Consider the following 14305-nt stretch of genomic DNA (forward strand, 5'->3'; position numbering starts at 1 on the left):
TCTTTTTCCACTCCAGTCATTCCCAAATCCCTGATTATTTGCACTTGGAACGTTCACAGTGTCCGATCAAGAAAATTCAACGAGAGCATTGAGCGTGGGTGCCCAACTCTTATGACTAGGGTGATTGATACTTCTGCTGCATTTCCGTCGGATCAATGTCACACAGCCCTTGGCCATCTAGCAACCCGGAGATCGATCATTCTTGCTGTGTGCTCTTCTAGAAGCTTTTGAAGAATTCCGTAAGCCGGATAGGTGAAAGTCATATGGCTCATGTTGTGTGGCCTCTCTTGTCAGGTCAGCTAACGGCTACTCGTGACAAGGCTGAGGGGCCGATGGGCGCAAGGCTGAACATCATTCTTTGGCCTGGACTATGATGCAATGCCTGTCTGCTTCTGCGGGCAATCAAAATAATTTCTAAGCCATAATTTCAAAGCCGTTCAACACCGAGAGCGTGCCGGCAGTCTTTATATCAAATATTGCGTTCTTGTTTCTCCTTCCTGGCCTCCTAAAACTCCTACATCCATTAACACCGTTCATATCGAGCAACCACAATCATGTCGACCTCCAATCCTCCTCAAAACCCTCCCCCGGACGACGTCGAGGATGAGGACCTCCTCGCAGAAGACGATGCCGCCGAAGAAATTGGAGAAGACCCGGACCACCCAATGGATGAAGACGATGAAGACGTCGACATTGAAGGCGAGGAGATACAGCTACAAAATGACTCTGCTGCCCACTTCGACGCACACACCGACAGCATCTTCTGCATAGCCCAACACCCAGCACGACCCTCCATCATAATAACCGGCGGCGGAGATGATGCAGCGTATATCTTCGACGCATCCACGGCCAACCTTTCCACTCCCGCTCACACACCTGGGTCAGAACGCCAGAGCCTCCCTCCACTCCAAAAGCTCGACGGCCACAAAGACTCCGTCAACGCCGTGACATTCACCTACCCTCGCGGAGACTACGTTGTAACAGCGGGCCTAGACGGCCAGCTGCGAGCCTGGCAAAGTAAAGACTCATCAGCTAAGAGCTGGACATTCATAGCCGCAGTCTCCGAGGTCGAAGAGATCAATTGGGTTGCCGCCTCGCCGAACCCTTCGCACGAGAACGTTGTCGCGCTAGGCGCTAATGACGGCTCCGTATGGATATACCAGATCAACGCCACGGACAAGGAATCGCCCCTGACGATCGTGCAAGCATTCTACCTACACACCGCATCCTGTACGGCCGGCGCATGGACTCCCGACGGCAACCTATTGGCCACTGTTTCCGAGGACGGCAGTCTTTACGTGTGGGACGTCTTCTCGACAGGTCAGGCCGTTGTCTCGCAGACAGCCGCGGACCAACGCTTCGAGGTCGAAGGTGGCCTGTACAGCGTGGCATGCACACCGTCACTGGTCGCGGTGGGTGGCGCAGGCGGAAACATCAAGGTCGTCGGCCTGCCACAACCATCAGACCAAACAAAGAAGAACGCCAAGGGCGGCAGAAGTGCAGGTGGTCAATCTGCCTCCACATCTGCATCAGCAGGCCAGATCCTTGCGTCATTGCAGGCGCAGAGCGATGGTGTCGAGACCCTGTCCTTCTCCTCCCCTCCTCTCAGTCTCCTGGCTGCCGGCAGCGTTGACGGCTCAATAGCGCTGTTCGATACGGCCCACCGCTTTGCTGTCCGACGGCATATAAAGGAGGCCCATGAAGAGTACGCGGTGGTGAAGGTCGATTTTGTACGCAACCGCGAGCGCGGCGGATGGATCTTGACGACTGCTGGCATGGACGGCGTGGTAAGACGATGGGATGCCCGTGGTGGAACGACGGCTGCGGGACAAGGCTTCATACAAGAGTGGAGAGGACACCGAGGTGAAGGAGAAGGCGGAGGTGTGTTAGGCTTTGTGCAAGGCGGTGGTGATAATAGGATAGTTACAGCTGGTGATGACGGTGTTGCCCTCGTCTTCAAGGCAGACATTGCATGATTGAAGGTGCACCAGAATTACCCTTCACACGCGCGTCGACTATCGAGTACCAGCTCTGCAAACATGGTCTGACGTTCGAAAATGGGCTTCCCACACTCGATACGACATCAATGAACACATGATCAAGAACCATCTCTACCTGCGGCTGAGATGCTCCGCCTATCGACGATGCTTCCAAATACATCGCAATTTCCGCAATGCTTTCGTAAGTTGCAACAAGTCGATATGCTGCCAGTCCAAGGTTGACTTCCTAGCCATCGTCCGTTATCACCTGATCCGATGAACATCTGCGTCAAGCTCCCAGCGGTCGGCCACCCGCGCTGCTCTTCAACAAAAGAAGCCGTATGTCAGTGTCCTCCTTGCTAAGGAAACACTTGCTTCATTACCTGTTCTACCTCAGACCATTGTACCGCGGGAGGATACGAGGCATCGAAGCCCTCCCTGCTGGTTGCGTCGCCAGTTTCCAAACCCGCCACCAATGCGGCAACGACGGTGTCACAGCGTACCCATTGAGGAGGTCGTGTTTGATTCCTGCTGATCGGGGCCTCCGAGGCTATCGGAGGCCGCTCCTTTCCGCCGATTTGGGGCTTGGAATACGAGGCAGACTCGTCGATGCATGTTGAGGCGCATGACGGCACGATATGGGCAACGTGCAAATATGACTGCTGTGCCGGCTTAGATCCTTTCGCGGCACAATCAATGGTCTTCAATATCCGATATGCAGCCCATACGTTCGGCACGACTTCATGTGGCTTCGAAGATGGGGTCGGGTGCTGCAGGAGTTCGATCGAGGACGTGATGATCACCCGGTGGACTGAAGAAGATCTCCTGGCTGCTCTGAGCATAGCCAATGTGGCTTGACTGGCGGAATCGGCAGATACCTTCTGGGTACCGAACATTGTCACCGAGACTGGATCATCCCGTGTTGGTGAGGCGACATGGATGACATGGAATACACCTTTGAGGGCCGTTTCAAAGGCCTCTGCGACGAGGAAGTCATTAATCTTGATGAACGAAAGCGACTTTGCGTGTGGCCTAATCGCAGGTTGATCTTTGATTTGTCGGTTCGTTTCCCGGTCGCAACTTGTAACGCGTACTGGGTGACCCCGTTTCAGCAGAGCGGCAAGAGCTGCAAAGCCAATGGGACCTGATACATCTGTAAGAAAGACCAATGGTTGGGACATGAATTTTGCGATGATCATTCCTCCCTCCTGACGGCAAAAAGAAAACAAAGGGCATTATATATCGGGTCATGGCATAAGTCCAGCATTCAACGGAGATATCGCCTGCTCAAATGCACCGAGGATATCAACGATCACGACTCAGTAAGGCAATTGACAGAAAGATGTGTGGGACATGGAGACTGGACATGACTGAGTAGAGTATGGGACACCCCTTGGTCTTCATCTTGAAAGCCATACCCATTCGCTGCTCAGTTTAGGATACCCACATATCAAAAGTGCAATTCTCACCAGGCAGTCGCTTCACCGACAAGATAGGAAGAACAGATGTCAAACCTGGAGCTTGCAATCCTTTGAGGAACTGTACCGCCTCCCAGCTGAAAGGAGAATTGAGGTGCACAAGGCTATAACTTACCGATTCGGCTTGGGCCCGGAATGTTCAGGCTGAGAGCTACACGAACTGTAGCCTGCACCAGTAAGCCACAACAATAGAACCACGACTGATCCAATTATGGTCAAAGGTTGTCGGTTTTAATGTCCCCGACAAGTCGGCTTTTGCGGCCTCTGTGAAGAAAGTCTGGATATGACAGCGCCAGAGAAGCAAAGATGGAAGTTGGAGAGAGAAAAGAACGATGATATTTCAAAGCAGCAGGGGTACATGCTGAATGACGTACATTTCCTGCAGCGCAACATCCTGATTAGGAAATCGCGTTTGGTCCAGCCTTGCATCATGGGAGTGCCCTCAACCTGCTCAAGTGGACGATGAGACGGACAGCATGGGATGGCCTGGCCTTCACCATGGACTTATTCCGATCGTGGCTTCCGGAGTTAGCGTTTTGGGCGGGCTTGGAGGTGAAAGGGGTCGAAAGTTCTCAACATCGAAAGGCACAAATGCCCAGCTACCTAGTAGCTCTTGCTCACTAGCACCGAACAAGCGATAACGCAGCCACCGCACAAGTAAACGCACACTGACTCTTCGGCATACTCGCTGAATAAGACACAGCCTGCCACGATGACCCCTTCTCGATTCACCAGCAAGCTCGTCGGACAACGCGTTCTGTTGGTCGGTGGAACAGGCGGTGTCGGTGTCAGTGTTGCTCAAGCCACGATTGAGCACGGCGCAACCGTCATTATCTCCTCATCTCGCGAACACAAGGTAAAGGACGTCTGTGCTGCTCTCGTCAAAGACTATCCCGAAGCTAAAGACCGGGTTTCTGGTCATGCATGCGACCTTGCGAGCCCCGACGTCGAAGCAAACATCGAAGAGCTCTTCAACAATATCGGCGAGATCGACCACATCGTCTGCATGGCTGGCGACCGGCTGCCCATGATACCGCTGGAGGAAATCACACTCGAGAAATGGCAAAAGTGCAATCAAGTTCGAACAATTGCCAGCATCCTCGTGGCCAAGATTGGCATCAGGTATGAAGAAAGATCGCCACTCTTCCATCACACTGACCGGCGGGTCGATCTCGGAAAAGCCTATTGCTGGCGGATGGTCGATGCTGGCACTCATTGGTGCAGGCTTGAATGGACTGGCAAGACAGCTGGCTTTTGACCTTGCTCCGATCCGGGTCAACGCAGTGGCACCTGGGGTTATTGAGACTGACCTATGGCAAGGAATGGGTGAGGAGAGTAAAAAGGCATTCTTTGCAGAGCATGAGACCAAGATTCCCACCGGCAAAGTTGGACAACCTGAAGATTTGGCGGAAGCATACCTTTACTGCCTGAAAGACTTGAATGCTACGGGGATTGTTGTTCATTCGAACAGTGGAACCTTTCTGGTGTGAAGGACTGTTGCATCAGCCGAGCGTGAGAAGCAGTACCATAGTATCTGCGATGATAGACTCCAAGAACAAAAGATTGGAAGAAAAGGAAATTGCCTATTTTTAGCATGCTACCGATATCGCCTATGCTGTATCCTAGGTGTCAAGCCTAAATTACTTAGGCGTGCTCCTCGGCGAAGTCACAGCCTTGTAGGCCCAAATTAAACCTCCCACAGCCTTGTCCGTTGGCGGCCGTACCTCGAACAACCACAATGACACATCGTAAGGCTTCTCATATTCCACCTATTTGATGGATCTCACTGTTCGTTCTTTCTTCACTCGTCCGTGTATTACGCAAAAGACCAGTACTTCTTTTAGAGAACAAAGCAATATTCTTGAGCTCGCAGCCCTTCAAAAAAATTCACCACTTTCACACAACATCAGCCTCACTCAACCAGCTATCTGGACAATATCTCGTCTCAAGCCGAGCATCAGACTCTCAAGGTACACTGATCACACACCCCGGACCTCAAAGACAGGCAAGAACAAAGTCAACTACCTTCTCATCCACCCAGACGCATGATCACCATCCTCACCACACCGGTAATATGACGTCCCAACCCACGCACGACAGCACAGGCGCCCCCCTCCCTGCAATCCTATGCCTCCACGGCGGCGGCTCCAACGCCACAGTCTTCAAAATCCAAACCCGCAGATTATACTGGAATCTCTCCAAGCAATTCCGCTTCGTCTTCGCGGAAGCCCCCATCGAAGGCACGCCCGGCCACGGCATGCTCCCCGTCTTTGAATCCTGCGCCCCTTTCTACCGGTGGGTAACCCGGCGTTTCGCGGCAGGCGAATCCGACGTCGAAGGCACACCAGCCGCTGAAGCCGAGGCCATTAACAAAATCCTCTTCGATGTAATGGAGGCCAACGGTGGAGTCGACACGTTCAAAGGCGTCATCGGCTTCAGCCAGGGCTCGCGCCTCGTCGCGGGGTTGTTACTGCGGCAAAAGATCGAGGAGCGCGATCTAGGTGTGTCCAAAACGAAATTCGCTTTCGGAATCATGATTGGCGGTCCATTCCCGCCGATCGCGTTGTCTGAGACGGTCGATACGAACGATTATAAACTGCTAAGGGAAATCCCGACGGTGCATGCGTGGGGACGAGATGATCATGTAAGACCCGGGTGTGAGGAGTTGTGGAAGGCTTGTGAAAGCGACCATTGCTTTCAGATGGATTTTGCGGGTGGGCACCATTTACCGTTGAAGGATGTCGAGGCTAAGGATCTGTGTGATCTTATCATGGCTGCGTGGTATGCTGGGGGTGGGAAGTATGCTGTTTCCGCGGATGAGACGTACTAAGCGGCCATCACACAACGATATACATCACGTATGCACTCATGAATAGATGATAGAGTTATCACCCATGCGCTACCAATCATGGCTTGACCTCCAACATCCTGGTATTCAATTGTATCTGTCTAGCTCTAGCAGTGTCGACAAAGCTGTGCATGCGGCGTTCTCTTCACCAACCGGCAATGCTCGCATGTCAAGCAGCCATCATGCATCGTCGTCCTCGCCCCCAGTCTCATCCGTAATTATCGCCCTTGCCTGCCTCCAGCAACCCTCCATGCCGGACATCAACATCAATGTACCTGCTTCGCCTGGCTCCCCTCCACATTCAGTACATCATCCACCCACCACTCGCACACAGAACCTGCCCACTGACCCACGCACTCTCCGGTCCAGCCAACCAACTCACGACATTCGCAATCTCCTCACTCGTCCCCACCCGTTTCTGTACCGGCGTATTCTCCATCTGCATCTTCACGATCTTCGGGTCAATAGTATCCAGCATATCACTCTTCACCGGGCCCGGCGCCACAGCATTAACCGTCGTCCCATTCCCTCCCAACTCGCCAGCCCAACTCCTCGTCAGCCCCTCCAGCGCAGCCTTACTCGACGTATACAGACTGACACCCGCGAACCCAGCCCTCGCACCCACGCTCGAGATATTGATGATGCGTGAGCATGCGGGTAAATGCGGCAAGACAGCCTGAGTGAGCAGTATCACGCCCCGGACATTGACTTCGTAGACACTATCATAATCTTCTGGTAGCGTCATCTCCGAGAGACTTTTGCTTAGGGCAACACCGGCGTTGTTCACGAGGATATGGATTTCGGAGCCGAATGCTTTGAGTGTGGCATCGACGATCACCTTTGGCGAAGATGTGTCGCGCATATCGGCGCGTACGCTGATTGCCTGCGACGAGTAGGGTAGACCATTTATGTCTGAGACGAGTTGTGCGGCTTTCGACTCGGAGGATGGCGACGTGTGTGTTATCACTACCTAGAAGCAGTGTCAAAGATGAGCTAAATCGGACTGGCCAGGGCAAGAAGGAAGGAACAGATACAACGTCAGGACAGAAACGACGTCGTCAGCCCAGAGCCAAACCTTGTATATACGTACCTTCGCACCTCTCCTAGCCAAGTCCATCGCCATCTCGGCTCCCAAGCCACGACTCGAGCCCGTAACAATGGCGACTTTCCCCTCGAGAGTCTGAGCGGGAAGGTTGACTTCGCCAGTCATGATTGCGAAATGAATGATTTTGCTAGACTGATTTGAGACAGAACGTCAATAGGACGCTTGAGAATTGTCGAGGCTTGAACTAGCGCAAGTATTCACGGTACTTTTAGGTGGACGTGGTGCTGTGCTCATATAGCTGTTCGAAGCGGTGGCAATCACATTCGATGGTCCGATGAACAGACAGTGCGTGTGTCTCAGCCAGGTGACGAGGGTGGTGGAGAAGCAATTGTATAATCACCATCTAGGGGCTTCGGACAGAAACGATGTACCGCTGAAGTGTAAGTACTGGGAGGAAGGGAAGTCGGCCCTTTAATCAATCATTCCCTCAATGACGATGTCCTCACAATCAGAAGGTCTAACTTGCCGTGACATATCCTTTATTCTTATATGATATTGTCGATCAAGTCATAGACACCTGAACATCTCAGCACCTGCTTTGATGACTCTGTGGTACATGAGATGCTCCACTAGCACGAAGGAATCGTGTTAGATACGCGAGACATTAGTATGATGCACGATCAAGCGGCCGCATTGTCCGCCTATCTCCGACAGACCAAAGCTGGCATTCATGGAGAATCCAAAACCTGATCATCATCCGCAGAAACAAGTAGAGTCAATGTACTTCGATATGTTCGTTGAAAATATAGTATATACATGGCGACATTGTAGCCGGTCATCACCCATACGTGGTAACATGCTCTTGATATGGCACATGTGACGCATGTCTAACCAGAGGCTTTCTGAACGTCTCCTCCCAATCACGCCAGTGGGGAAAGCGAAAGTCATCCTCAACATAATCAGGTGAATCCTGTCGTATGCACAAGACCCTTTTCACAAGATACCTCAAGTCGTGATCCGGGTGCCGCTCCTTGGTGTATATGGGTTTCTTCTCCCGAATATGCACCGTGCCCGCCATATGAACCAGCGTGGCAAAGTCAAACGTCCATACTAGATGTCGACTGGAATCGATGACTGCCCATAAAACTTTGAAGGCTGAGGAGACACTGCCCACCTCGACGACCAGTTCGAGCCACTTGGAGAAGATGCCGTTGTCAAATGGCTTCCCACCAAGTCCCTGAACATAGTGGCTGGAATACACTGTTTCAACCAGCCTTAGTGCGTCCAATGGCCTTGTGATTGAGAGTTGCGCCATGCGCTGTTTGAGCAATGCATGATCTACAGGTAGATTCGCCTTGTTCCGAAGGGTATAATGGTCGGCCACTGCCTTTGTCAGTTCCGGGTAGTCCGGTAGATCTCCCCATTGAGCAGGTGATTGCTCAGGACCAGTATCCTCGAACGGCTTTTTCACGGGCTCCCATTTCGATTGAAGTGGCCCATCCCAACCACTGTCGTCCGGATTGTCTCGACTCGAAGTTCGATTCAATTGGAAGTCACCTTGGAAAATGTAACTCAGTTCATCGATGGCATCAATTTGAGCTGCGACCTCGCCCTGAATGATCTCAAACCGCGTGTCGAGATCGCGGGATGATTTTTCGGTGGAACAAAACTGTTCCGCGAGGTCCAGTATCTGCGGCAATGTCATCGCACGGACATTAATGTCTGACAGACCGGTTTTTTTCATCTGCTCGGGTATGGAACACATTCGGTGAATTAGATCCAGCCTGACAAGCTCCCTAACAAAGTCCTTCAGCATGACGTGGAACGGATCTTCGCGGCGTCCGAAGGAGAGTTCTCGACAAACGTTTGCAATCTCCCGACAGCTGGCACCGGACTCTAGCAAGGCTCGCCCAAGTCGCCATGCATCCTTTTCCTCCACGAAGTTCGACATGGCCCTGGGAAACGCCTCATGGATCATGCTTATCCACTCAGACACAAGATCGAAACGCCGCTCCCTGACGCATGCACATATGAACGTGGTCGATATCATGTGCATTGGTTGCAAACCAGCATACTTGATGCCTTCGATCAGGAAACCAAACGACCGTACTGCACTGTTAGTCGCGAGATATCGCAATAACAGCTTATGAAACAGCATTGCATAGTAGATCGGTCGAGTTCTGGGATACCCGCTCGTATGTATGAGCTCGAGTATTTCTTGCACATCATTCCAATTCCCGTGAGTTGAATGCCACAAAGCACATTCGGCCCAGATCCGTGGCGCTGAAGCTTTTCCATAGACTGGCGCTAGCACGTCCGCAAGAGCGCTGGCCTCCTCCGCGTCATTTTGCCGCAGTCTCTTTTGAATGAATGGTATGAAGAGGTTGAGTTTCTGCTCGAATCCCGTACGTGTCGCGACAAAACGAACCTTTGCAAGCTCCTGAATACAATCCGTGTCGTTGTTGGTCTCACAGATGGTAGTCAAATATTGAAATGGTAGATTGTGAAAAGCAACATTGTCAAGTCCATTGGGCACAGTACTTGGAAATAGAACCTGATGCACTCTGTCGGAATGCCGCGCTGTGGCCAGGAGATGTCTCACGAGCTCAAGCACGGGCGGACTGACAATGTCTTCGGGCTCGAACTGGAAACGAAAACTGTGGAAAACAGCTTCTGCCATAGCCCACTGTCGCACATTGCCCTGCGTGTAATATCTCATCGCAGCTAACCAGCGGCGCAGAGATTCCTCGTAGGTCAAGTCCTCATCTGGAGGCAATATGAAGGCCTTGATAGAAACGAAAGCCTTGCGATCGGCGGTCTCTGTCATGTGTTCGACAATGTTGCGCGGAACCATGTAATTGCCCTCGAAGATTTTGTGTGAGTCCGGGTCAATTTCAAGGTCTTGAGTCTCGTGGAGATGTTCCTTCAGAGCCTGGTCGGTGTCGTCGTCAATACCACGGCTAACAAAGTCAGCGACACACAGAGCAGGCCACTTGTCCGAATCCATCTGGGACTGCTGAGGGTCGGTTTGAGCTAGGTAGCTCTTCAGATCGTGGTCAGGCTCCCCACTTAATGGCGATGTGACCCTGACACGATACCAACGACGGCCTCGCGGCATACCGGAGACAGTCCGATACGGCCTCCACGAGACGTATCCCGGTGGGATTTGCTGAGCAGTAGCATATTGGTCGGTGGATACTGGCTCTGGGTGAGTATCTGCATAATCCGTGTCCTCTTGATCCGACCGACCAGTTTTGGAGACGGGATGAGCCTCGATGTTAGCCTTTATGTATTCCTGCCTGGCCGAATGTTCAGGACCGGACAAACCCTTTCGTGGAGATACGGCGGTCTCAGAATATGCATATGATGGCGAAGCTAACCTTCTTATAGATGTTCCCTGAAAGGCTGCGGCGGAATAAGAATGAAAGCCTTTGGAGACCACATTCCTTGCAATGCGCAGATCTTTCAACGATCCTGACTTCAACGCTCCATTGGGTTCAGATGCGTGCTCCGGCACCGCTTTGCGCAAAGATGACAGAGCCAAGCTCGAGGCTTTTCTCCTGGACACACTATCCACAACGCGTGGTATCTCTTTCGGACGCTTTCTCACAGCCCCTGGTAAATGGCCTGCGACTTGTTCTGGTGGACTTGGACGGCCATAAACAGGATGACCCGAATATTTATGTGGCTGTTTGCTTGCAACAATAATCTTACTGACGACATCAGCATGTATGTCGTGTAATGTCAACTTTTCCATTGCAAGTGATGGATCGATGGCCAGCCGGTGGGAATCTCGCTCGTGAGAACTTCTTGGTTGTCGGTTCGTGGCTCTAACATGATCGGCTGTATCGATATTGCTGGTCCCGTCTGATTCGGGTATGGCTGTTGTAGAGAAGGGTCGCGTTCCATCCGCTTTCCTCCTCTTCTTCGCGTGCTGGGCTCGTAACGTAAAGTCTTCTCCCTTCTCCGCAGCATCAAACATGTCATTGAGGCGGGCAGCTGCTGTACCGCTGGACACAGATTGTAATATCCTTTTGGTCTCGACGATCTGTTCCGCTAGATGAACCCTCCGGCGTGTCTCATGATTGAGCGTCAAGACACCGCATACACTCCCCAGGGTCCCTATGACAATCGTTGGAGGCGACAGGGCCAGTCGACGGAGTGCTCGTAAAGCATTTTTTGAAGGCACGACCGGTGACTGTGATGCCATGGCAAGGGCATCTCCGGTGATGAAGAGCCAGGGATGCCTGCTCAGATCGCGGCGATCGATGAAGACTGTTGGAGGTGAGGTAGTGAGGCTCGCATTACGGAAATAAATGGTGCAGTCACTAGTATCACGCAACGTGCAGACGCAGTTCATCTCCAAAAGCCAATCGGCTCCGATTCCGGTCGGTCTGCCAAGGCCTAGCCTTGCGAATCCACCTCAGCCTTAACTGAGCAGGCATCATACATACAATAGCTGGACCTACGAAGGCTACAATGCTAATGGTACTTATCCATGTATATCCGTTCCAGCACACTGGACTGCAATGAACAGCCGACGATGAAGTGAAGGAGCCCCATAGTACAGTATATCAGCATGTCAACAGCCCAACGTCGTCACTCCATGCATCGGCCTGAACACTGGCCTCTGCACCACAGACGTATAGTCCCTGCTCAACACACATCACACACACATTGGCGTGACATTCGCTCCACTGTATATCCATCTCGCGTGAAAACCATGATCTAGTGCAAGAAACCACAATCGCTAAAACTCAATATATAAATTACATCCCGCTTGCTTTATGGGTGCTGTTCATCAACTTCGTTCTCATCAGAGTCGACGTTTGATCCTTCGTGGAGGTAGACTATTTGTCGTTAGTAACGTTATCCAAGACAGCTGAGTATACAACATACCATTTGGTCTCAAGAACCAGCTGAAAGCGAAAACAACAACGAAAACCGATGCGAGACATATGAATACAGTACCTGCATAAACACCAACAGTTTGCCTGTAGATGAGATTGAAAATGGTTGGAGCCACAACACGTGCTAGCGCGTGTAACAACCCTGACGCACCAAGGACCTGCCCGGTACGGTCTGCTGGGATGTGCTTCGTGAGAGCAGACTGCAAAGTCGGAGACCCAATTCCTCCCAAGGATGCAACCATACCAGAGATGACCATGATCGCACCAGACGGTGTCAGAGCGTAACCAATATACCCCAGAAGATCGAAGACGATGGAGCCACGGATAATGTTAATGTCGAGCATATCTGCACCTTTGTGTCCCGACGATTGTGATTGTGCTTGCGTGGGTCCACGGAAAATCCGCGTCAAAATGGGAAGCAAGAGGAGCAATCCCGTAACTCGACACACGTTGACAGCTGATAGGAACATGCTCGAGTCCACAGCCGTCCACCCAAATCGAAACTCCGCAAAGATGATGATGATCTGCATAGTGCCCATAGCCACACCAAACATCATGGTGTCGATGGCAGCCAGGACAAAAAGATTCTGTCTCAGCTTTGAACTAGTACCTGGGCCTGTAGGTCGAAGCACCCACAGAGGTTTGAAAAGGTTGTAGTTCCTCAGTTCGGTGAACCAATGCTTCGGAGGCGACTCAGCTTTGGCGAGACGTCGTTTCTCCTTTGCGATCATTTGTCTCTCTTTGGACAGTGATTCCGGCACCACAAGCGATATGAATAGGATGTAGAAGAGGTGACAGCCGAGAGCGACGTAGAATACAATCAACACGGTGCCAGAGAGCTTGATCAGATAGCCAGCCAGAATCGGCCCAAGCGCAATACCCGCAAAAAGCGTGCCATGAAAATAGCCAAAGGCAACATTTCTGCGTTCAGGCGGAGAACAATCGGCAGCGTAAGCGAAAGCCAATGCCATGGCTGTAGTGAAAGAGCCACAGAGGCCGTCGAAAAGGGCACCCAGCAATATCCAGTACACGGAGACCCTGCCTTCATTCTTGCCCACAATGATCGTGATAATCTCGGCACCTAGAGCTCCAAACGATGCGCAAACGATAATCTTCTTCCGTCCAATGCGGTCAGAGAGAGAACCAAGGTGAGGAGATATAATGGCTGAGAAGATCCCGGATAACAGATTCGCTTCCAAGTTGAATGTCGCTACTCGTGCCTGAACATTGGGGTCCCTGCACTGTGGATTTTCGGATCCCAGAAGTACCGGTGTGAACGTGAAGGTAGGATCCTTTGCAGCACGATCTGACAGGTAGTCTTGACAGATGAGGTCGAGGATGAGGTATGTCTTTGGGACAATGATCCCCCCGAATGCTATACAGAATGGGAAGAATGCAGGAAGGAGCCAGAAGATCTAAGATAATAAGCAAGCAGCACCAGACAGGTGATGAAAAGACCATACCGAAGGCTTCTTATACCATGGCAAGTCATGTGAACCATGAGCTCCGCTCCAAGGCTCATCGATAGCCCTTTGATAACTCGCGCTGGCTCGGCTATATGGTGTCTTTTGTGGCCGGCGACGTCGAGGACTCACCAAGGGGCTGCTTTCGTCCTCATCCTCATCATCCTCTCTCATTGAGTATTGTGTTTCAATGCCCAAATCAGTGGTGCTGGCCTCGGACAACAACGCCTCCTCTTGAGCCTCCTCCGCGAACGCATCTTCATGGTCCATTCTGAGTGTCTCGGGCGCGTGATCGCGGGGTGCGTGCGTGCGTGTTCGGAGTGCTGGCACCGCAAAGGAGCGCGTTAGACCACGAAGTAGATGGATCAGTATGGTTGTCGCATCTGTGCTACGAAATGACCGAAGGGAGTGACTGGATCAAGTCGACTCGCAGGCGGCAGAATTGATTGATAACATCGTTCAAGGCAAATGAAGATAGCGGCAGTGTCTTGACGTAATTTCCCTAGTGCTTGATGCACTGAAGGGGGAAATGCATTGAAATGCACCACCTCGTAGGGAGGCGGCAACCGCTGTGCCGGGCTA

At 51.9% G+C, this 14305-nt stretch overlaps 7 protein-coding genes across 7 annotated transcripts; 3 read left to right on the plus strand and 4 right to left on the minus strand.

The window, feature by feature from the left end:
• Positions 1 to 554: 554 nt before the first annotated feature.
• EDD37DRAFT_651131 (WD40-repeat-containing domain protein) lies at positions 555 to 1976 on the plus strand (the record flags this gene model as incomplete). Its single annotated transcript, XM_062818319.1, has 1 exon — positions 555 to 1976. The coding sequence occupies one exon, from the start codon at positions 555 to 557 to the stop codon at positions 1974 to 1976; it is 1422 nt and encodes a 473-aa protein (XP_062668826.1).
• A 362-nt stretch (positions 1977 to 2338) lies between these two features.
• Positions 2339 to 3160, minus strand: EDD37DRAFT_610258 (uncharacterized protein; the record flags this gene model as incomplete). The annotated part of the gene is made up of 1 exon (XM_062815195.1): positions 2339 to 3160. The coding sequence occupies one exon, from the start codon at positions 3158 to 3160 to the stop codon at positions 2339 to 2341; it is 822 nt and encodes a 273-aa protein (XP_062668827.1).
• A 1009-nt stretch (positions 3161 to 4169) lies between these two features.
• On the plus strand, positions 4170 to 4947 carry EDD37DRAFT_658350 (3-oxoacyl-reductase; the record flags this gene model as incomplete). The annotated part of the gene is made up of 2 exons (XM_062818968.1): positions 4170 to 4559; positions 4588 to 4947. The coding sequence occupies 2 exons, from the start codon at positions 4170 to 4172 to the stop codon at positions 4945 to 4947; spliced, it is 750 nt and encodes a 249-aa protein (XP_062668828.1).
• Positions 4948 to 5095: 148 nt separating this feature from the next.
• Positions 5096 to 6389, plus strand: EDD37DRAFT_633408 (serine hydrolase FSH). The gene has a single exon (XM_062816784.1). It carries the CDS (start codon positions 5532 to 5534, stop codon positions 6285 to 6287), a length of 756 nt encoding a protein of 251 aa, XP_062668829.1. The 5' UTR covers positions 5096 to 5531; the 3' UTR covers positions 6288 to 6389.
• Positions 6390 to 6397: 8 nt separating this feature from the next.
• Positions 6398 to 7851, minus strand: EDD37DRAFT_449101 (dehydrogenase with different specificitie). Its single transcript, XM_062812854.1, has 2 exons — positions 7396 to 7851; positions 6398 to 7275 (listed from the first exon to the last, which is right to left on the minus strand). The coding sequence occupies exons 1-2, from the start codon at positions 7513 to 7515 to the stop codon at positions 6607 to 6609; spliced, it is 789 nt and encodes a 262-aa protein (XP_062668830.1). The 5' UTR covers positions 7516 to 7851; the 3' UTR covers positions 6398 to 6606.
• A 337-nt stretch (positions 7852 to 8188) lies between these two features.
• Positions 8189 to 11560, minus strand: EDD37DRAFT_651136 (uncharacterized protein; the record flags this gene model as incomplete). The annotated part of the gene is made up of 1 exon (XM_062818320.1): positions 8189 to 11560. The coding sequence occupies one exon, from the start codon at positions 11558 to 11560 to the stop codon at positions 8189 to 8191; it is 3372 nt and encodes a 1123-aa protein (XP_062668831.1).
• Positions 11561 to 11759: 199 nt separating this feature from the next.
• On the minus strand, positions 11760 to 14246 carry EDD37DRAFT_666739 (MFS transporter). Its single transcript, XM_062819281.1, has 3 exons — positions 13724 to 14246; positions 12250 to 13675; positions 11760 to 12200 (listed from the first exon to the last, which is right to left on the minus strand). Exons 1-3 carry the CDS (start codon positions 13991 to 13993, stop codon positions 12136 to 12138), a joined length of 1761 nt encoding a protein of 586 aa, XP_062668832.1. The 5' UTR covers positions 13994 to 14246; the 3' UTR covers positions 11760 to 12135.
• Positions 14247 to 14305: the final 59 nt, after the last annotated feature.

The sequence above is a fragment of the Exophiala viscosa genome, assembly GCF_022695815.1.
Source record: "Exophiala viscosa unplaced genomic scaffold EDD37scaffold_7, whole genome shotgun sequence".
Taxonomy (NCBI): Eukaryota; Fungi; Ascomycota; class Eurotiomycetes; order Chaetothyriales; family Herpotrichiellaceae; genus Exophiala; species Exophiala viscosa.